At 37.1% G+C, this 23,915-nt stretch overlaps 1 protein-coding gene and 1 pseudogene across 1 annotated transcript in view; one reads left to right on the forward strand and one right to left on the reverse strand.

The window, feature by feature from the left end:
- Positions 1-23,561, reverse strand: part of Spag6 (sperm associated antigen 6) — a 64,618-nt gene extending 41,057 nt beyond the window's left edge. The window contains exons 1-3 of the mRNA XM_076831648.1: positions 23,431-23,561; positions 23,247-23,342; positions 3,157-3,323 (exon numbers count right to left, since the gene is read on the reverse strand). Coding sequence (XP_076687763.1) covers positions 3,157-3,323; positions 23,247-23,342; positions 23,431-23,455 — 288 coding nt within the window. The 5' untranslated portion in view covers positions 23,456-23,561. The remainder of the gene's footprint in view (positions 1-3,156; positions 3,324-23,246; positions 23,343-23,430) is intronic.
- Positions 14,627-15,446, forward strand: LOC143379375 (ADP-ribosylation factor 2-like; annotated as a pseudogene).
- Positions 23,562-23,915: the final 354 nt, after the last annotated feature.

Consider the following 23,915-nt stretch of genomic DNA (forward strand, 5'->3'; position numbering starts at 1 on the left):
TCATCAAATTCACAGGTAAATTATAGGTATCAATAATTATTACTAATGCATGCCTATAATTCGTATGTTCTGATCTAATTCTCTCTTCTTTTTTCTTCATGTAAATTCCTAATGTTCCTCTTTCCTATTCCTTACCAAAAGAATTGGCTTTAAAAGAGAGAGAAAACACACAGGACTTCGTGCTTCATAAAAAGGAGATTAAATATCCTTTGAGAAATGACTTCAAGAATGGTAGGTGAAAGAGACAGAAGCATATGAATGAAAAATGCTTTGATTCTCACTGCTTCCTCACTTTTATGCCTAGTATTTTCTGTCTCTTTACACTTAATAGACATTCATTCATTCTTAGAAAATTTCTACTGAGAAACTTCTATGTGGAATATAGAAACACAGACTCCTGACCTCAAAGTAAAGAACAGAATCAAGGAGGAAGAAACTCTATTTGATGAAAAAGAAACATCCACAAGAAAAATTTTCTTCTTTTTTTTTTTTTTTTTTGATACTGGGAATTGAACTCAGGGGCACTCAACCACTGAGCCACATACCCAGCCCTATTTTGTATTTTATTTAGAGACAGAGTCTCATTGAGTTGCTTAGTACCTTGCTAAGTTGCTAAGGCTCGCTTTGAACTCAAGATCCTCCTGTCCCAGCCTCCCAAGCCACTGGAATTACAGGCATGTGCCACTGCGCCCAGTAGAAAATTAAGTTTCTGTGATTCCTTGTGAGGGCATTAGTAAATGACTCTCAAATCTATTAAAAACAAAAACTAACAACCATAACAAAAAACAAGGACTAAGCATGTAGCTCAGTAATGGAGCACTTGCCTAGCATGTGTGAGGTCCTGGATTCAATCCCCAGTACCGAAAAAAAAAAAAAAATCAAAAGTTTTGTACAATTAGGGTTTTCAAATTCTGATAAAAATATATGTATTGTAAAATTTGCCATTTTAACAATTTTGAAATGTAAAATTTGGTGACATTTAATGCATTTATAATATTGTACAACCATCACTACTATCTAGTTCCAGAATATTTTCAGTACCCCTACAAGAAACCCCTTATAAATTAAGCAGCCACTCCCTATACCCATTCTTCCCCCAGTCTCTAGCAGCCACTGAGAAACTAATGTGGCTCCATTTTTGAGAAACCAGCCTCTACCTCAGAGCAAAGCCTGTCCAAGGAAGGGTGCGTGACCCTTGTCCTTGGAAAAACCCACAGAGCACTCCTAAGCACATACCCACCCTGCTGAGTTGTCTGTCTGTAAATAACAGGAGAGATCTGCGGCACCAGGTGTCCCTGACTCAGTTAGGCTAGGTGAGGACCCAGAGCAACCCCCCCTAGCAACCTCCAATCAGCATGAGACAGGCAAAATACTGGGATGCCAGATGACCCCCAAGTAGTTTATGGTGGTTGATAACATGTTGGGAAACCATGTAGTCTAGCACATATACCCCTCGTGACCTAAACCAATCAGTTCAAACGAACCCCCCTCTTGTACTAACCAATCACCCCTACCCAACTGTTCCCACCATTGAATGTGCTAATAAATGTTAAGAGTAGTTGTTTGATTTTCCCGCAGTATGAAATGATTTGCTGTGTGATGTTGTGATGCATAGAGTATCCCCCCAAAACCTATAAAATCTCACTGAACAAAGGACCAGGACTCACTCCCTGGGACCGCTGTGTCGGGAACGGTTGTGAGTCCAGGCTCGAGCTTGCAATAAAGACTCTTGTGTGATTGCATCGGATTCAGCTCCTGGAGGTATATTGGGGTCCCACGAATCTGGCATAACACCACCAATATGTGTCTGTCTCTATGGATTTGAATATTCTGGATATTTCATATAAATGGGATCATACTATATGTGGCCTTTCACTTGACAGAATGTGTTTAAGGTTCATCCATGTTGTAGCATTTATCAGCACTTTATTCCTTTTTGTGACTGAATAAAAGTCCATTGTATGGATATGTAACATTTTGTTTATCCATTTATTTGTTGACGACTTTGGGTTGCTTCTTCCTTTTGGCTGTTGTAAATAATGCTACTGTGAACATTTATATGTAAGTTCTGTTTGAGAACCCGTTTTCATTTCCTTTGGATATATAACAGGAGGAAAACTGCTCAGGCGTAGAGTAACAATGTTTTACTATTGCAGACCTGCCAAACTTTTTCAGAGCAGCTGCACCATTTTACATTTCCACTAGCAACATACTAGGTTTCCAATTTCTCTGTACCTTCACCAACACTTGTAATTTTCCATTTTTAATGTTTTATTATGGCCATCCCAGTAGGTGGAAAATTATGTCTTATTGTGATTTTTATTTGTATTACCTAATAACTAATGCTTTTGAGTATCTTTTAATATATTTATTAGCCGTTTTATAGATATTCTTTGGAGAAATATCTAGTCATATCTTTTGCCCATTTTCCAGAAGGACTGTTTGTATTTTTATGACACAAATAAGGATTTAATCTTAAAGATTCCAACAAAGATATAGGCCTAGGCTATAATAAACTAGTAGAGTGGAATGCAAGAGCCTACCTATCTTAACAATTGTGGAAACCAAATAGATGGAACTGTATAGAAACAGAGTAGTGCCAGATAGAAGTGGGGGAAATTAGGGCACTTTTAGATAGTGCTTAAAAGAGTTAACATGCTACCTTACATAAGTGTAAAAAAAAAAAAAAGGCTTCATCAAATCTTTTATTGAACACATTGAACACATTCTCTTCCTCCTTCTGCTTGCTTTCTCTAGCCTTTGCCCCAAAACTGCCTTTCACTCTTTCAACACTAACCAGATTCCACTTGCATGTAAGAATCACTGACAGGTGATAGGGACTATACATACTCTTCCCTAATACAAATCCTATAGCTTTGTTTAAAGTCTTATATACAGAAATATTGCTTTATGTATGATTCCCTAAAATAAAAGAACTAAATCATTGTCTCCTTATATTAACTTAACGGATAAAAGCTGTTTATCAGCCCCAAAGCTAAGTACACTAAAGATATTATTATGTGCAATTCAGAGAATTTTAGGTTGTATTAATACCCAGATAATTCAAACACTATAAACTCACAACTCTGCCCACTCGACCAACATTTTTAAAATCTAAAACAAAATGCATATGAGTTTTTTTTTTTTTAATCTTACATTCTGTTCTGCGAGTGAATAAACAAGCTGTGGAAGAATGTCGCCCTTCACAACTGCTTCTGCTAAGTCATCATTATAATTGGCCAGTCTCCCAAGAGCCAAAGCAGCAGTCTGTTGAATTGTTGGGACCACATCCAGAAGAAGAGGCCTCAGCAAAGACATTACACCTGAGTTAAATTATGAAACACAAAATCAGCAAAATTTAAATTGAAAAACAAACACAATTTAGTGTGTGTGTGTGTGTGTGTGTGTGTGTGTGTGTGTGTGTTTATACACATATGAATGTTACAGTGTGGCTCTGGAATGGTCCCCAGAGGCTCCTGGGTTAGAGTTGGGTCTGCAGCTAGCACAGCACTGCTGGGGGGTGGTGGAGACTAGGATTTGGGCAGATCCCTGAGGGCATGTCCTTGAAGTGTGTCTTTTGTCTTCCCTTTCATCAGCTCCGATCTCCCTCCCTCCCCCTTTTCCTTTCTCTTTCCTGGCTGCCATGAATCCAGCAGTTTTGCTCCACCAAGTGCTCCCTGCCATGATGTTCTGCCCTACCACAGCCCAGAAACTGTAGCCAAGTGATCATGCACTGAAACCTTTAAACTGTGAGCCAAAATAAATCTTTTTTTCCTTTATGTTGAGTTTTGTTAAGCATTTTTCATTCTGGCAGAAAGCTGACATAACACATATGCAGACAAGAAAATCAAGGGTAAAAATCAGTGGAAACAAAAAAATTATCCACTGAAAGCTAATGGGATATTTAGAATTATCTGACCTGCCAAGACACAAAATCATACAAACTGTAATTATTAAGCAGCAGCACAGCATGGAAATAAGAAAGGCTTTGGAGTTAGAGTTTGAATCTCAAAACAAAAGATGAACAGCAGAGCTGAAGGGGATTGAGGGGAAGGGGGGTGGGTAAGAGGAACAACTGTGTAATGAAATTGAGCAAATTATGCTATATGCATGTACGAATACATCACAATGAATTCCACTTTTACCAGTTAAGAAAAGAATAAATAAATAGAAGACCGCTAGAGTAAAGGAAGGGGAAGGGGGAGGGAAGAGAGAAGGGAAAGGGGAAGTACTGGGGACTAAGAATGAGCAAAGTGTCCTGTGCATTTATGTTTATGTAAACTATAATGCACCAATGAAAACATTTTTTAAAAAATTGAAAATCTGATTCAACTCATAAATAGTTATGTGACCTGATAGGGTTGTCATGAGGAATGCAGAGAAAGTTGTATAGGGTGTAATGCCTAGTACCTCATAGGCAGGAAACAGGAGGGACTTGTAAGTCCCCACGTCCTTTATTCTCAATGAAGCCTTCCATTTAGTCTTTTCTCTTATTCCAACTTAATTTATAGTTTATTACAGAAAGTTTATCAGGATCTATCTCAGAGCATGGGCAGCTTGGAGGGCCATTTTGCTTGGATCTTGTACTCATGAAGAGTACTACTACCTCCAAGTAAATTCCTTTAGATAAGTATAACGTATCACCAGCTTTCATAGCATTCACCCTAGGATTGAATAATGAAAGTAGCTTATAGCTATCCAGCACTTATTATATGCATACATTGTTCTAAGGACTTTTTTCCATATTAATTCACTTAATCCTCATAACAAACCTATGAAATAGGCCCCATTACTATGTCTGTTTTACTGATAGGATAGGAAATTAAAGCTGAGAGCAGTAAATTGTCACACAATTAGTAAATGGTAGTGCAAGGCTAGAATTTAACATTCTTTATAGATCATTATTAAATAAATAATATGTATTGAAAATTAAGGAGAGAGGGAGATCAATAATAATTGCATTTTGGTTATTTTGCTGGCTATTCCAGCTCTTTATATCAACCTTGCCTTGTTATAAAGCCTGAAAAATAGTCAATTACAATTTTCTGCTTTAATGATGCTGTTTGAGCCTAAGGTTACAAGAAAGGTAATGACAGAATTCTAAATGGAACAAAGTGCCCTTGATTTTCTAAACTTTACTTAATTTACACCAGTTTATTAAACTTGATGTCATTACATCTTTTCTTTAAAAATATATCCCACTGATATATAAAAGTAAATATCACCAATATACTTTTTTGTGTTCCATACAGAAACATTGAATAGAATAAAAAGAAACATTTATAATAACTATAATAACATCTAAGATCACACCACAATTAAAGAAACAGTACTACCAAATAACATAAGCAGAAAACAACCGCATTTATCACCAATAAATTTAAGATGTGATCTGTGGCTTTTTCTAGTTTCCAGTTTCATTGATCTCCATTTTTATATCCAAGTTGGCCAGATTAGATCATCTTCTATAAAGCCACCATTGAAGTGTGGATCCCACGCAGGTTGGTTAACTCTGGGTAGGAGGGCTCCTGTTCACTCTTGGGTCATAGCTCACAGAAAACTAACCTAATGCTCATGAATATTGTTTATAGTATTATCCATCTCTTTTAAATGGAGTTTCTAAAATCTCAATCTCACAACAAATGTTTAAAACTGAATAATGTATTAGAATAACTAGCAAATGTTGACAAAAGTTTTTCTGGAAAGTTGGGTGTAAAACAATTTGTAGTTTGCTTTATTACTTTTTGTTGCAGTCTTACATGGTAAAACATAAATAACATAAAATCACCATTTTGACCCTTTTTAAATGTATGATTCAGTGGTCATTTGCAATCCATATAACCATCACCACCTAACAACCACCAAACTCTTTTCTACGTGGCTGCACCATTTACTTTTCCACCAGCAAAATACCAGGGGTTCAATTATTCTACATCCTCACCAACAACTGTTATTTTCCATTAAAAAAAAATAATACTCATCCTAATGTGTGTGAAGTGGTATTTCATGTGGTTTTGATTTGCATTTCCCCAGCAATGCTGCTAAGTATCCTTTTGTGTGATTCTTGGCCATTTGTATGTCTTTGTTGGAGAAATACAATTCAACACCTTTGCTCATTTTGGAATTGAGTTGTATTTGTTGTCATTGATGTCCTTTATTTTTTTATAATGGACATACACCCTTTCAAGTAAGAAAGATCAGTACTCTAAAGAGAAAAGCTAAATTCATAAACATATTTAAAGTTTCATAATGAATGCACTAATGAGGCAAAAAAATATGAAAAGAATCACAATTGGGCTGGGTGGTAGCTCAGTAATAGGGCACTTGCCTCACATGTGTAAGGCACTGGGTTCGATCCTCAGCACCATATAAAAATAAATAAATAAATAAATAAAGGTTAAAAAAAATCACAATTATGTTTCATGTTATTTTCCTTAGATGATTCTGGTGTTTCTGTATTTTGTTTTGTTTTCCCACTTGATACATTTATGTGAAAGCAGTGCTTTATTATATTTTGAAATATAATTTTGAAATCAATTTATACTGGGTATTCATATTGTATTGTGTCCTGAAATCTCAAAAACTTTGAACTGTTAAGAATATAAAGAATGAATTAATTTATCTGAAATTATAATAGTCAATTCTCAGTGTTTATTATAGTATTTAGCTAATTTATTATAAGTCTCCCAATTTTGTAAATTTTCAGTTTACAATTTAGAAGAAAATATTTTGTCCCCTATAATGGTATTTCACCAGTCCATATAACCAAAAGAATCTTTCTTCACATATTTTCTCCATTCTCTACTACATCTGGCTCATAAAAGAGAACAAATCATAATTCTTTACCTTCTAATCCTATATCCAGTATCAAAGTTAGGCTTCTTGTCAATACTTCTGCTCTATATTCCTTAGTTTAAATGGAAGCAAAATGTAAATTCTAAAAAAAATTTTAAATCTCCAAACTTATAAAAAAATAAAAGCTAATGTGTCGGTTTGCAATATTTTTGTTTGAATAACCTTATTCAATAAATGACCTTGGGGCTGAGAGTATAGTTGAGTGGTAGAACACTTGTCTAGTGTCCTGGATTCAGTCCCCAGCACAGATAGATAGATAGATAACTGGTCTTGAATCAGGTCATTTTTATTGGAGAAAAAAATAAATTCTCAAAAATACTACTCCAAATGTCTAGTTTCAATTGCCTCTCAGTGCTTCATACTTGTCAGTCCCCAGGTGCTTTTTTTTCTCTAAAAGGGGACATGTTCTTACCTCTTACACAAATTGAGGATGGAAACTGTTATTCTAATTATAGATTTGTCCTAAAAATACAAAAGGAACTGCATAAAAATGATGACTAAATGAAAAAAAGAAAAAGAGAATGAAAAAGAGAGAATAAAGCAGCAACACATAGAAAGAAATTTTTCCTTACCTGTCTGTTCATTAGGAATCCAGTCCACAGTAAGTGCAAGCATAAAAATTTAAAGTCCATAAATAACAGAAACCTGAATAGTTGCTATAATATCAGAAAAGGCCTTTAGTGAGGAGCTAATGACATCTTTAGAATCTCCACTGAAGATCCAAACATATACTAACAATATATCCAATATTAAAAATAAGAATTCAGAGGTTTGGGGGCTGGGGTTGTAGCTCAGTGGTAGAGCGCTTGCCTAGCATATATGAGGCACTGGGTTTGATTCTCAGCACCACATTTTATTCACCACAAATGAATAAAATAAAGGTCCATCAACAACTAGCATCTATGAGTTAGGTTCAATCCCCAGCACTGCAAAAAATAAAAATAAGACAAAAATTCATATACTGTACTCTAGTATCTATAAGATAATTCTGCCTACTCTATGAAAACAAATAAACTGATGTGAAAACATTTTTGGAATTTAACCTAAAGATAATCTTTAAATCCCCCCATACATACACACACACACACACACACACACACACAAACACACAAACGTGTGTGTGTGCGCACACACATTGTCACTTTGAGTTCCTATTCTATTTTTTTGTTGTTGTTGTTCTTTTAAAGCAATATTAGGAACATTGCTTCTAATACTTACATTGCAATTTAGTTATACAAAAAAAAATCAAATAACCTTGCTGTTTATATAGTTATTCACTCAAAAAATACGTCAGGTTTAACCAAGTGGCAAGAAACAGAAATATATAGGCAGCACTTAATGTCAAGAAACTAATAATCTAGTGGAGATTACAAAATAACCTCAAAGAAATCATAACTCTTTAATTCCTTTTAATATAATGTAGTCTAAATAACCTTGATTTTGCTGCCAATGGCATATAGAAATCAAAAGGAAGAAAATGTTAACCATTTTCAATGACAAAAAATAACCCATTCATTCTTATATTATATGCATATAATTTATACATCTTTTATCTCAATCTGCTGTTTTATGAAAACATTTAACATCTCAACTTTGATCCTTTAAAGACAAGTATCTACAATTATAGTTCTTTGAATTTTTCCAATTGTACCATATTAACCTTGAAAAGTACCTTTGTAATAAACATTTTTAATATTTTTAAAAATATGTGCAAACTGGGCTTTTGGTCTACTTAAATCATAGCAAAGATTTCTTGAGCTGGGCAAGATAGTGTGCACCTTCAGTCCCAGGTGCTCATGAGGCTGAAACAGAAGAATTGCTTGAGCCCGAGGGCATAAGGCCAGCCTGGGCAATGTTCAAAAAGCCCATCTTAAAAATAAAAGGAGGACTGGGGATGTGGCTCAAGTGGTAGCGAGCTCGCCTGGCATGCGTGCGGCCCGGGTTCGATCCTCAGCACCACATACAAAGAAAGATGTTGTGTCCGCCCATAACTAAAAAAAATAATAATTAAAAAAAAATAAAATAAAATAAAAAAGGAGCCTGGTGCTGTGGCTCATGCCTGTAATCCGGGAGGTAGAGGCAAGAGGATTGCAAGTTCAAAGCCAGCCTCAGCAACTTGGCAAGGCCCTAGGTAAGTTGGTGGGACTCTGTCTCAAAATAAAATATAAAAAAGACTGGGGATATGGTTTGGTGGTTAAGTACCCTCGGAGGTTCAATCCCTGGTACCAAAAAAATAAATAAATAAAAGGAAAAACAGAAAAGATCTATTGTTGCCTCTTACCTGCTTTATTTTGTTTAAACTTTTCCATTTTATTTCTTTATTGTTGTAAAACATACAAATAACAAAGGTTATTAGCTTAACAATTTTTAAGTGTAAACTTAGTGGCATTAAATACTTTTCACAATATGGTACAACCATCACCAATATCTATTTCCAGAACATTTTTTCATTCCTAACAGAAACTCTACACCCCATTAAACAATAACTCTCCATTTCCCTTCCCCTCAGCCTCTGGTACCCTCTACTCTTTTTTCTGTCTCTGTTATTTTCCTATTCTAAGTACTTCATTTAAGTGGAATTGTACAGTATTTGTCCCTTTTTGTCTCGCTTATTTCATGGGATCATAGGATAATTCTAGGTTTGCTTTTTGAGGGATGCCAAATTGTTTTCCATAGTGATTTTACATTTCCAACAGCAATGCAAAGCACCAAAGTTCCAATTTCTTTACCTCATCAACTTTTATTTCTTGGTTTAGTTTGGTTTTTCTATAACTCCATCCCAGTGAACATTCACTGGTATCTCATTGTGTTTTGTTAAATTTTATTTAAGTTTATTCATTTATTTTTGTAGTGCCAGGTATTTAACCTGATGCTAGGTAAGTACTCTACCCCTAAGTTACACTCCCAGCCTCCTATTCTTTTAAATTAATAGAATCTTCCTGTGCTGCCAAGACTGGCCTTTAATTCATAATTCTTCAGCCTCAGCCTTCTGGACAACTGGGACTACAGGCCCACATGCCACCTCATATGATTTTAACTTGCATTTCCCCTACTATTGAGCATCTTTTCATATGTTTATTGCCATTTGTATATCTTCCTTGAAAAAAATACATAGATTTTTTTTTACCTTTTAATTTATGATTACTATGGAATTAATAATTCATTCAAGAAACCTATATCAATCGCTTCTCGGCCTTTTCGCTAAGATCAAGAAACCTATATTAAGAATATACAGGGCTGGGGTTGTGGCTCAGTGGCAGAGCACTTACCTAGCATGTATGAGGCACTAGGTTTGATTCTTAGCACCACATAAAAAATGAACAGGTACAAAACTACAAAATACAACTACAAAAAAATATTGAAAAAAAAAAGAATATACAAAGTATTGTAAACAATTGTCCTTGATATCAAGGAACTTACAAAGGAGTTGTGAGAAACAATCCCCAAAATATATGAGGCATGCAACTGTAGAAGTAGAAGGTACCCTGCAACATACAACAAACTGTCCAACCCAAGCTGTGAGGAAGATGGGAGGGGGGAGGCAATCTGGGGGAGAAATGACATTAAAGTTGAGATCCGAAGACTCTCCAGCAGACATGCCCCATGAAAAAATTGGAGGGTGTGGAAAGGGGAAGGACTGAAGAGTGTGCCAACCAGAAGGAACTATATCATCTAAGCTCAGAGGCAAAATGGGTTTGATCTGTTGACAAAACTGATAATGCAGAATAACCACAAAGTCAATTATGATTTAAGATGTTATATCCCTGATAACATATATAAGGTCTTGTAATTTATTTAAAGGGTCAGAATCATAAAAAAATAGTGTTTTTACATAGAATTCAACAGTAATGATAATTAATTCAAAAAATACTATGGAGAATATTATATATATATAATATAATATTTTATATCATTCTTATCAGCTATAGTAATCTTCTGAATTTTGCTTGAAGATTCAGCATTCAGTTGTTCATCATTGAAAGACTAACACAACTGGGACAGAGACTCCTGACTCTCACTGGGCATCTAGCAACGCTTCTTAAAAGGCAAGAAAGAAAGCACAGTTTGAATTTACTTATTTAACACTTATGTTATATGCCTCATGTGCAGGCCCTCTACTAAGAAATTTACAAATATTAACCCCCTTAATCCTTGTTTCAAGTCAATACTATGAGGTAGAAACTACCCATACTTTCAGAGTCTGTGTTCTTCTGTTTCTTCTTTCACTGTCAATCACAGCCATTTATCAATGAAAACTGGTTTATGTGCCAGATTTAGAATGCATATTAAAGTTGTAGTTTCTTTCCATGATTACTGTTTTAAATAACAGCTCCATTCATTTTTATGGTAAACTTTCTCACACTTAACTGTTACCATCTATTGCTGAGATTTTAAATTAGTGAGAATGTAGAGAACACATCTCCAGGACTGGGGGTGTGGTTCAGTGGTAGGATACCTGTCTAGCATGTGTGGGACCCTAGGTTCAATTCCTAGCACTGCAAAGAAAAAAAAAAGCTTTTCCAAATTAAATTCACATTATTCTCTTGATAAAATGACTGAAACTTACATGTTTATAATTACATAAGAAAATATTTAATGGACTTTTTGTATAGTTTTCAAATGAACATGTAAGTTCCACAAACCCAAATCTTTCTTTCCAGCTAGATTCTCTCCCTGAGCTTTAAAGGCCCTCTGAATCCAAAGCTAACCAGTCACTGGCATGTGGGAATCTCAGACACATTGCAACTTTTTTTTTTAATTAATTTTTATTGTAGGTTGTTCAAAACATTACATAGTTCTTGATATATCATATTTCACACTTTGATTCAAGTGGGATATGAACTCCCATTTTTACCCCGTATACAGATTGCAGAATCACATCAGTTGCACAACCATTGATTTACATATTGCCATTCTGGTGTCTGTTGTATTCTGCTGCCTTTCCTATCCTCTACTATCCCCCCCTCCCCCCTCCCCTCCCCTCTTCTCTCTCTACCCCCTCTACTGTAATTCATTTCTCCCCCTTATATTTTTCCCCCTTTCCCCTCACTTCCTCTTGTATGTAATTTCGTATACCCCTGAGGGTCTCCTTCCATTTACATGCAATTTCCCTTTTCTCTCCCTTTCCCTCCCACCTCTCATCCCTGTTTAATGTTAATCTTCTTCTCATGCTCTTCGTCCCTACTCTGTTCTTAGTTACTCTCCTTATATCAAAGAAGACATTTGGCATTTGTTTTTAAGGGATTGGCTAGCTTCACTTAGCATAATCTGCTCTAATGCCATCCATTTCCCTCCAAATTCTATGATTTTGTCATTTTTTAATGCAGAGTAATACTCCATTGTGTATAAATGCCACATTTTTTAAAGCAGTATGGAGATTTCTTGGAAAGCTCGGAATGGAACCACCATTTGATCCAGCTATTCCCCTACTCAGTCTATTCCCTAAAGACCTAAAAAGAGCACACTATAGGGACACTGCTACATCCATGTTCACGTTGCAACTTTAACAATGTTAAAGAATGAATCATTATTTCCCTTGCTTTTTGTATCCCCTTTGTCTATTAAGGAAAAGTATTGATATGTCCAAGCAACCAGAAGCCTGAGAGTCATCTTGAACTCATCTCTCTCCATACCTGTCTCTGTTCCCTTCTCCTAAATTGTCAAATCCTGCTGAATTTACCCGCTTTAACATCTTTTATCCAACATGACTGCTATAGCAAAAAAAATGGAAATCCAGTCTTCCCGATCCTGTCTTAACTCCCCTCCAAATTATTCTCCACAGTTGCTAAAATCATCTTCCCCTTTTTTTGGTGGGAGTGGGGGATAATGGGATGGAACCCAGAGCTTCACATATGCTAAGTAAGCACTACCTCTGAGCTACATCCCCAACCCTAAAATCATTTTTCTAAACACAAAATGTGTTTTAATTATTCTCTGACTTAAACCCTTCAAGGGCTTTTCATATATTTCAAGAGAAATGCAAACTTCATAAGAGGAGGTCCTTGACGATTAGGACTGTTTTCCTCTCCAACCACAACTCACTATATTCCCCTTTGCCCTATATAGTACCCCAAGCTCCAACCACATCTAAACCTTACCCTTTCCTACTCCTGTTTTTGTTTACTGTTCTCTCTACCTGGATACTGTTTCATCTGACTAGCTCCTAGGGAATTCATCAGAGATAATATCTACTCCTAGATGTGTCCCCTCATTCCTAAATCCTGAGTTAGGTGCCCTTCATATAAATAGGGACAAAATCAGAACTTTGTGTCGATATTATTTCCAGAACACCCAAAGTCTGATTTTTTAATTAATTAAATTTTTAATTTTAAGTAGGTATATATGACAGCAGAATGCATTTTAATTCATTGTACACAATTGCAGCACAACTTTTCGTCCATCCATCCACCAGCAAATAAGCTACTTAAGGACAGGGATTGCTTTTGGGTTGGTATGATCAGCATCTAAGCTTCCCTCTGGTATATGGATACACAATAAATATTTGCTAAATGATGAATGAACCAACTGTGAAAATTAATGTGTAATTTTCTCTTTCAGACATATTGTAGTTAACTGGGCTGGGGCTATAGCTTAATTGGTAGAGTGCTTACCTGGCATGCACAAGGCCCTGGGTTCAATCCCCAACCACACACACACACACACACACACACACACACCAAAAAATAAAAAAGAAAAAGAAAAAAAGGAAGAAAATAATATATATTGTAGTTAAAATAATGTGTCCATGGTGATTTTCTTTTTTAGTATAAGATGTCAGATACATGAATAACACTATTACCACAAATTCCTAAAGCTTTAAGGAACACAGAAAATAAGAATGTCTAAGAATGAGGCATCACAGAAGGTAAATAGGCTGTACCAAAAGGATTACCTATTCCAAGAAGCTTCTATACATAATATTCAAAGAGGAAATATTTGGGAGGCAATTAATTTACAAATCTATTTTTAGCTGAGTGCTGTGGTACACACCTATAATTCCAGCTACTTGGGAGGCTAAGTAAGTTCAAGGCCAGACTGGGCAACTTAGTGAGACCCTGCCTCAAAGTAAAATTGAAAAAGTGATGGGGGTGCAGCTCAATGGTAGAATGCTTGCTGGATATGATCAAGGTCCTGGATTTGATCCCAAGTATTAAAAAATAAAGAAAGAGAGGGAGAGGGGGGAAAAAAAAGGAAGAGGGAGAGGGAGAGAGAAAGTCAGTAAACCACAGAGCAGCTGAATGAACAAGCCCAGGGCTCAGAATAAGTCTTTTCTGAATTCTCCTTGATCCCAGAGGGCTTCTAGTCCCACAATCCTTTGAAGTACTATCTTGATTCTCAACTCCCCAGGGATTACAGATCTTCTTTTCAAAAGCTTCTGGTTTGATAAGACTTTTCTTAGGAGGTGCAGAAGCCTGAAGTTCTCTAGGGCTATGAGGTTGGCTTAAACCCTAAATATTACTCCCACTCCCTCACACCTGCAGAGATTTGGCAATTAATGTTTTCCACATCTGCCCTCCACTCAAATTCTTGTGATGGTCCATAAGGAGACCTCAAAGCCCACCAAGTTTCACAATTATTGGATAGCCACTGGTTATCCAGTTACCCAAAGAGAGAATTTGTTTTAACAGTTAATATCAAAGTTTATTAGAAATTTCTAGAGCCACATAAAAATGATTTTCTAATACTTAGAAAACAAAGTAGAAAGAGCACAAGATCAGTAGCAATTAAGAAATGAATTCTAAGCAGTGACAGGTTATAGAATTAAATTACAATGGGGAACATTTTTAAATTGCTGTTTAAAAATCTATTTGGGAAACAAAGAGATATGAATTCTTATGGTGGCTTTGGATGTGGCTGGTAAAACCACTATCCTGTATAAAGTGAAGCTGAAAGAGATTGTGACTACCACCCCTACAATAGGCTTCAATGTGGAGACAATAGAATTAAAAAAAAAAAAAATTACAGCTTACAGTCTGGAATTTTGGTAGTCAGGACAAAATCAGAACTTTGTGATGACATTATTTCTAGAACATCCAAGATCTGATTTTTTTAATTAATTAATTTTTAAATTTTAAATGCAGAATTCATTTTAATTCATTGTACACAATTGCAGCACAACTTTTCATTTCTCTGGTTGTACACGATGTAGCATAGCACCATATGTGCAGTCATACATGTACCTAGGGTAATGATGTCCATTTCATTCCACCATCTTCCCTGGCCCCATGGCCCCTCCCTTCCCTCCCCTCCCTTTTGCCAAATCAAAGTTCCTCCATTTGTCCCATGCCCCCTCCCAACCCTCAAGGTCTGATTTTTGTGGTTGACAATAATAACAGAGATGGTCAATGAGTCCTGGGAAGAACTAACCAGAGTATTAACAGAAGATGAACTCAAGAGATGCAGTTTTATTGGTGTTTGTAAATGAACAGGATCTTCCCAATGCCATGAATGCAGCAGAGATCCTGGACAAGGTCAGTGTACACTCCCCCTACCAAAGAAACTAGAATGTTCAGGCTACTTGTGCTGCTAATGGAACTGGGCTTTATGAAGGTCTGGACTGGATCTCCAACCAGCTTAAAAACCAAGAATGACCCGAAGCAGTCTATCCCCCCTGCTTCATGGCAAAGCCAGCTGGCCTCCTCTGTGTACATGTGCACATGTGAGGAGCCTTGGTGGCTGTGTGACTGGGAGTGGAGGCAGTTTTCTCACATTGTGTCTATACATGCTATAAGAAAACCAGTATTACATTTTAAGGAAACCTATGTTATGTTTTAAATGCTACCTTCCATTTCAATATTTTGATGATTTTTGTAATTGATGCAGGAATCCTTAGGGCTCCCTGGTGCACAACAGCCAAAGTGGTCTTCAGGATGGAAAGATGAGGAAGTTGGAGAAGAGTATAGACAGGTCTAGTTTCTGTCCTGGGTCTGGCATCTCTGCATACGTGGAGCCCTCATTTTGTAAGAAGGAACAAATGAATTGTCATTCTTTACCATTACTGCCAATGTTAGCAGCTCACTTCTGAGTGCTTTAAAGCAAATGATCCTCAAGAAGAAAAGGCACTTGCTTACTAGACTGCAAAGAAGATCAGATTGGGATGTTTACCTTACCTTCTACTTTAGCCCAGACTTCATGATTTAACATGCTTTAAAGAAATCAGTGATTTCTTTGTTAGAGTATCAAGATGCTGTAACACTAGAAAATTATCCATCCTTTCCTTAGGCTAATTCTTTCCATTATCTGCCCATTTCCATTATCTGGACACCCTTTTAGCAGCCAAGGCTCTTTCCTAAAGCTCCCTCGTCCACAGTGGAGGGAGGCTGAGGGTCAAGTTGAAGAACTGAGGGGATGTTGCTTTCATGTTCTGGTGTTACTGCTACTGCTCCAGGTTTTAGGCCCCAAGGCTGCTGAACCCAGTTCCCTGCTATGTGCAGAATGTTCTACACAAAGCAGGAGAGTCACCCCTATATGGAGTCATTACCATGTACAACTGTCTTAGTTCACCTTAGGCTATTGGCTAGTTTCTGTTCCCAGGACCTTGCACTTGTGAGCTGTGAGAGTTTGTGAGCATCAAAAGGTTAATCTTGGGGAAGAAGTTCCCTCCTGACCACCCTTGGTATTGTCCCCCATTTGGTACTAAATCTTCTGTGAAAAACATCACTTGTCTAGATTACACTCCCTGGCCCTGACCCCTTCTCTGGATGATAGGAACATTTTAGGAACTGTTTGGAAGTGGTTGTATGCTTTATTGTCTCCGAATATTCATAAGAATGAGACTAGCTAAGTTCATTCAGTCTAGAGCTCTTTTGTCCAGACAACAATTGGTCACATTTGTATCTAAATACTTCCACTAAAGTTCTAAAATTCCTTTTTTAAAAAAAAATCTTGAGGGGCTGAGGTTGTGGCTCAGCAGTAGAGGTAGAAAGCGCACTTGCCTAACACCTGCGAAGTGTTGGGTTCAATCCTCAGCACCACATGTAAAAAAATAAAATTATTGTGTACAACTAAAAAATAATATATATATATATATATATATATATATATATATATATATATATATACATGTGTGTGTATATATATGATTCAAATTATAGACAAGGGGATATAAGATGAATTTTAGCAAAAGTAAACCTTGGTGGCTAGGGACATAGTTCAGTTGGTAGAGTGCCTGCTTCCCATACACATGTGTGTATATATATACATGTGTGTGTATATATATACACATATACATATGTATACATATGTATGTGTATATATATATATATGATTCAAATTATAGACAAGGGGATATAAGATGAATTTTAGCAAAAGTAAACCTTGGTGGCTAGGGACATAGTTCAGTTGGTAGAGTGCCTGCTTCCCATACACAAGGCCCTGGGTTCAATCCCTAGCAACACACACACACACACACACACACACACACACACACAAAGTAAACCTTTTTTATTGATAACAATGAAGTTATAAAAGGAAAAATATTCATGCCATAGTAAATGTGGATAAAGCATTATATTGTAATACTGGTAGTAAGTCCAGGTTTGATTTTTAACCACAGAGTAATTCCTGAAAAACATTTAGATTGTACTCCTGAAATTGGCAGGAACTGCAATTTATATAGATAAGTATATAAATACACTTTTGTATTTATACTTAGTCTAGTGTACCCAGTACAGTGCTAGGCCTCACTGAATACTTGTGGGGATTGGTTACAGAATGAAGAGTTTTCTTTGGAAGGGGAAAAAAAATGATTCTAACTAACTTACTTTATGATGAGGGCCCCTGACAAATGTTCTTTGGGTTTAAATATCCATACTACTTTATTCACCTGAGCTATTATAAGAATCTAATTTTTAAGACATATGAAAGCAAAAATAATTAATCCTTCCTTTATCCTATTTAAATATTTTGAACACCTATTCTCTGCTTAGAATTATGCTAGATGTTGTGAGAGGAGGGGGGTGCTTGTGGCTTTAATCCCAGATTCAGCAGGCTGAGGCCAGGAGGATCTAAATTCAAAATCAGCCTCAGCAATTTAGCAAGATCCCAAGCAACTTAGTGAAACCCTGTCTCAGAAAGGGCCAGGGATGTGGCTCAGTGACTAAGCACCCCCAGGGTCAATTCCTGGTGCCAAAAATAAAAAATAAAAAATTGTGATACTAGGAGTGAGCTGGATGTGGTAGTAATCCCAGCTCCTTAAGAGGCTGAAGCAGAAGGATCACAAGTTCCAGGCCAACCTAGGCAACTCAGCAAATCTCTGTCTCAAAATAAAAATTCAAAAAGAGCTGGGCTTTATCTCAGTGGTAGAACACTTGCCTAGCATGCAAGAAGGCTCTGGGTTTAATCCCTAGTTCTGCCAAAAAGAAAAAGAATTATGCTATGCATTGAATGTATAGTTATTGAAGAAAACATAAACTAAGTAATTTTGGGCTAGGGATGTGACTCAGTAATCAAATGCTTGCCTAAATTTCCAGCACCACTGTGGAGGGTGGGGTGGGGGTGGCAAAATAGAAACTAATTTTAATTGTGCTAAGTACTATGAAGGAGAAATACAAGATGCAAGGGAAGCATACATCCAGCAACTTAACTCACTGTGAGAGTTCAGGGAAGTCTTCCCTGGGTAATCAATATCTAAAAAGAGCCATAAAGTATGGTTAGAATTTAGTTAAGAGAAAGAAGTATAAGGAAAAGTTCCAGGCAGAAGCACAAAGGCACTGAAAGAACAGTCAAATGTAAAGTGGAATTATGGAATACTTAGGTAATTATTCAAACATTTTTGAAAAAAATAAACTCACAACATTTAAATTTAAAAAAAATTTTTTTGTAATTATAGATGGACAGAACGCCTTTGTTTATTTTTATGTGGTGCTAAGGATCAAACTCAGTGCTTCACACATTTTAGGTAAGCACTCTGCCACTGAACCATAGCCCCAGCCCCACAACATTTAAATTTAACCCACAAAACTTGCAATTTCTAGGCCTCACCTTCTATTTATGACTCACTTATAGCTTGGATTATTTTTTAATTGATTAATTTTTGTTAAGAATACACTGAGATCCTAGCCCTTGCTCTATTATCTTCTACTATGTCCAATGCTTAAATAATAAAACAGATAAATATCCATCAAGGAGCAGTAGTTTGGAACACTGCAAAAAAATTCTGAAAAATCTTTGGTTTTTAAGACATATTTTTAGGTTTTTTTGTTTATCAAGAACTGAACCAGAGGCATTTAACCACTGACCCATATCCCCAGCCCTTTTTAATTTTTCATTTTGAGACAGGGTCTAAGTTGCTTAGGGCCTCCCTAAGGTGCTCAGGCTAGTTTTGAACTTGGGCTCCAGCCTCCAGCTGCTGGGATTACAGGTGTGTACCACCACATCTAGCTACAAATTCATAATTTTTTACAGCTCCCTGGAATGTTTTCCACTTAAAAATAAGTAACAAACTTCTCTATCCCTATCTTTCAGAAAAAGTTAGTGCTTTGAATTAATTATCTTTTATATTCACAATTTTAAGACTCCTTTTATATTGACAAAACACATCAAATGATTGGTTAAGTTTTTTAAAGTCACTGATAATTTTCAGCTGCAATATCCTTTAGTACAGCATGTTTTATAAAAGAATCATGGTACAGGTACATAGCAAGGTATGTTTTAAATACATTATAAATGCTAACTAGGAGCTTTTCCTTCTCACAGATTATCAAAGTATTAAATAATCTGAAGATTTTTGCCCTGCTCCAGATACCTGCAATTTAAAAATCACTTGTATCAACAATGTGTATTTGTTATTTTCTTAAATTCTGAACCTACTAATTGCCTCAGTCAGCACAACAACCTCATACAGCAGCATATTTAAAAATTTTGTACATACTTCTGTATTCCTAGTCTTCTAAAAATGTGTATAAGTACTGATTTGCCATGTTTTACTGCTTTTTATAGGTTATATGTAAAATATTATAGAACTTTACCCCCCATTTATATAAATAGTTGGTTCAGAAAAAGTTTATGTAGCTAAGCAGTTTAAAAATAATTTTTTGGAATTTATTCAGCTTACTTTAGAAGACCTCCTAAACAGACCTCAGAGGGGCCTGGTATTCCAATATGCCACAAAACATGTTTCTTATATTTTAAAACTGACCAACTACCTCCAATTGCTGAAATTTTACAATTGGTTAAAGTAACAATGTATTGTCTCTACTACTGTAGTCATGTGTTGCTGATTATTCAGAGAAAGGAAGTATCAAAATTCATTTTTAAATAGCTACAAGATGTAATGGTTCAAACATACAGGGTTTGAGGGTACATAAAGAGATATTATAACAAACATTAAACATTTTAATCTTTTTTTATATGTGTTCTTTTGATTTAGAAGGAATGAACTTCAATGAGGGAGAAAAATTCAAGGTTATAGACATTTGTACACAGTTTTCCGGAGTAAAAATTTTGACTTAGAAATCAACTTATTATTTTCCAAACTCTCTAAAGAACAGATCCTGCAACATTTTGTTTGCTTTGGTAAATAAGTATTAAATAAGGCAAATTCTCTCATTAGCACATCAAAAACACAATGAAAAACACTGGAAATTAAAAATGCAATGAACCCCTTTGATAATATTCAGCTTTAATAGTTCTTTTACATACAATGATTCAAAATTCTTAAGATAATTATTGTTTAATCATGATGTCTACATTGAAAGCATTTTCCATGTTATACTGGATCCGAGATACATGTTTACTTAAACAGTATATTAGGGGGAAAAGGAGGGAAAAAAAATATGTCAAAGTCAGGAGTAAAATGCATTGGTACATTACCAAAATGAAGGCACTTGCCTAAAAAAAAAAAAAAAGCTTGATTATAATATATAATTGATACACACACATTGTGGCTCATTCAAAAGCATTTTTAAATCCATAGTAATTTTAAAAGAATAAACTATTTGAATGGTTAAGTCCATTGACAAGAAAGAAAAGCTTACATTATAAACTTGCAGATTATTTTTAATTAAAAGAATAAATATGTGAGTATATTCATGATCGGTCTCTATTTAAAATTACTAAAGGAATGCTGAAATTGAATCTAGAAAACATCAGTTTAAAAATAAGTTCCTCAGGAAAAGAAAAAATCTTAATATGCCATCAAGATAGTAGTCAAAGGAAAACAATTTCAAAACATTGTTATATTCCTTTTTTATTCTATTTCTTCACAAGCCAGACCGTAGTGTAGAATGTCAATTTCAACCCACTTATACTTTGGTGATCACTTAGCCTGCCAGTGTGAATTAAATTCCATAATATAAGCTAGGTGTGGTGGTTCCATCTACTCATAGGCTGAGGCATGAAGGTCAATTGAGCCCAGGGGTTTGAGGCCACACTAGGCAATATAGCAAAACCTGTCTCAAAAAAAGAAAGGATAGATGGATGGACAGATAGATAAATAAATCCCATTACATACTCTATTATTGTACTCTTACAGAAAGAGGTAACTTGCATTATTATACTAAAAGATGGTACTATATATCTTGAGTGTTATATAGTTCAGTATTAAATTTCTAAAATAACATCAATTATTTTCCCAATTTTTTAAAAATAAAGTTTTGATATGCCTGTATACATATTGTCCAGAAATTAAGTCTTTGTAAATAGTGTCCATTCACAAAGGACACTGAGTAGGACTGAGAGAGAAAAAAAAAAAAAAAACTTCAAAAGTAACTAACTGCATATTAAAAATGTACAATGTCCTAACAGACTTGCTTATATATATGAAATACTATGTGTAAAGTATTGTTCTGGGTACTTTGAGGAGTCTGAGGGCATGTTCATGCACGAGCGCACACACACACACACAGAGAGAATAAAGAAAATTAAACTACATGAAACAACTACTGAACAAAAAATTATCAGTTTTGACATGTCAAAATTTTTAGAAATGGAGATTAATGGTTTCCCAGAGTTAGGGATGGCAGGAAGTGAGTGTGGTTATAAATGGACAACATAAGGAATCCTTGTAATGATGAAAAGTATTCTATATCTTGACTACGGTGGTGGTTCACACACATGGAATAAAATTGTATAGAATGAAACACACACACAAATACTTAAATACAATTGGGGAAACTTGAATAATTTCAATGAATTTTTATGAGTGTCAACATCCTGGTTGTGATATATATTGCTACAGTTTTGTAAAGTATTTACATTGGGGGAAATTAAAACAAGAGTACCAGGGAATCTAATCTGTCTGTATAATTCTATACAACTGCATGTGAATCTATAATTATCTCAAACTAAAATGTTTTTTAAAGGTTAAAAATACACTTTCTCTATTCTAAATACACCTTCCCCCAAAAGACCCAAGGAATAAATATCAAAATCCCAGTGACAAAAGAAATTACCACATAGATGTAATAGTAATTTCCCTCAAAAAACCCAGAGTAAACATTATATCCTTGCTTTGCCAATATGTTCTCAATTTATTTTTTAATGATGTGTTAATTTAAAGAGTCACATCCTATAAATTCAAGATTTCTGATGACATAGAAATGATAAATTGTTACTTAAAGTTCAAATGGTGGTGAAATCTTTAATCCAAAACGACGTAAAAACAGAGGAGAGCCACCTTTATCTCCTCTATCCATGTCTGTTGATAGATAAGAAGCAAATCCTTCCCCACCCCTACCCCCACAACCCCACCCTTAACTTCTGACTGCGGGGGTGGAATGAGAGCACCCTAAGGATTCTCAAAGTCTGGTCTTCTCTAAGAAAAGATTCAAGCATATCATTTTTCTTTCACTAATGCAAGACAGAAATACTGCGTAAAACAGTTTGGAATTTCTTTACTGTGAGGAAATCAAAGGTGGTCAAGACAGGATGACAAGCAATGGCACCCAGATAAAACGGATCTATCTGATTAGGGTAGATTCTCATCCACGTAAAATAAGTTCCAGACATTTCGTAAGGTCTCCACGCAACCTAACAACTGGCCTGATTGCAATGAAAATGGAAATAAGAAAATCAGCCCCCCTCACACCATTTTAGCAGCTTCGCCCTCTCGAACTCACCCTGCAAAGACCTGCTAAGGAGAATGAATTCTTCCACAGTCTTTGCAGTGGGTAGGAGGAAATTAGGAACGGGGTCCTCCCGTCCCCATTCCACCCCTCCCCTAAAACCTCAGCTGATAGGGGAGCGAGATGCCCAGAAGCTGGGGGAGAGGAGAGACCTGGACCCGGGCGAAGCAAGGCCAGGGCACTGGGCTGTGAGAGGTGAGGCAGGGCCAGGGCGCGCGGGGATGAGCGACCGCAGATCTGCGCTGGGAGAGGACGGGGGCGACGGGTACTGCCAGGCCGAGGGTCCAGCGCAAGGGGTGACCCGCGAAGGGCGAGGGTCGAGCTCACCCGCGTTTTGCAGAGTCTCGATGTTTTGGGGTCTGGTCGCCAGCTCCGCCACCATCTGCACGAACTGGGTCCGGGCTTTCTGGTACTGCTCGAACACTGGGGGAGAGAGACTCGGTGGAGCGGCCCGCGTCGCTAGTGCTCGCGCCGTCAGCCCGTCGGGGCGGCCCGCCCTCCCCGGCCCTACCTTGCAACACCTGCCTCTGACTCATGGCGCCCGCGGCCGCTGTCTGCCCGGGACCAGCTCCGCGGCGACGCGGCTAGCCAGCGCCCAGCCCGCGAGTCCGCGCAGTGGGCGACCGCGGCGAGGACTCGGCCTCCGACGGGATCCGTTTCTGTGTACCCGCGTCTCCCGGGTAACCGACCGGAACCGGAACGCGGCCGTCTCGCGGCAACGGCCAGTCCCGGCCGTGACGTCACGGCCGCGGTGTCGGGGAGGCCGGCGCTGGGCTGCAGCGCCTGGACGGCCAAGCCCGGGGGAACCCCGCCTGCAGGGGTTCCCAGGTGAGTCAGCCTCGCCAGACCGCAGCGCGGGTCCTGCACCGTCGAGTGTCACTACCTGCCAGGGGTGCGGGTGGTACGGGCGACCGCGGGGAGGACAAACCCGCCCCAGACCCGCGGGGCATCTTGAGTGCGGCACCGGCCGGGGCAGGGCGCGGAGAGAACCCCCAC

This window comes from Callospermophilus lateralis, chromosome 13 (assembly GCF_048772815.1).
Source record: "Callospermophilus lateralis isolate mCalLat2 chromosome 13, mCalLat2.hap1, whole genome shotgun sequence".
Taxonomy (NCBI): domain Eukaryota; kingdom Metazoa; phylum Chordata; class Mammalia; order Rodentia; family Sciuridae; genus Callospermophilus; species Callospermophilus lateralis.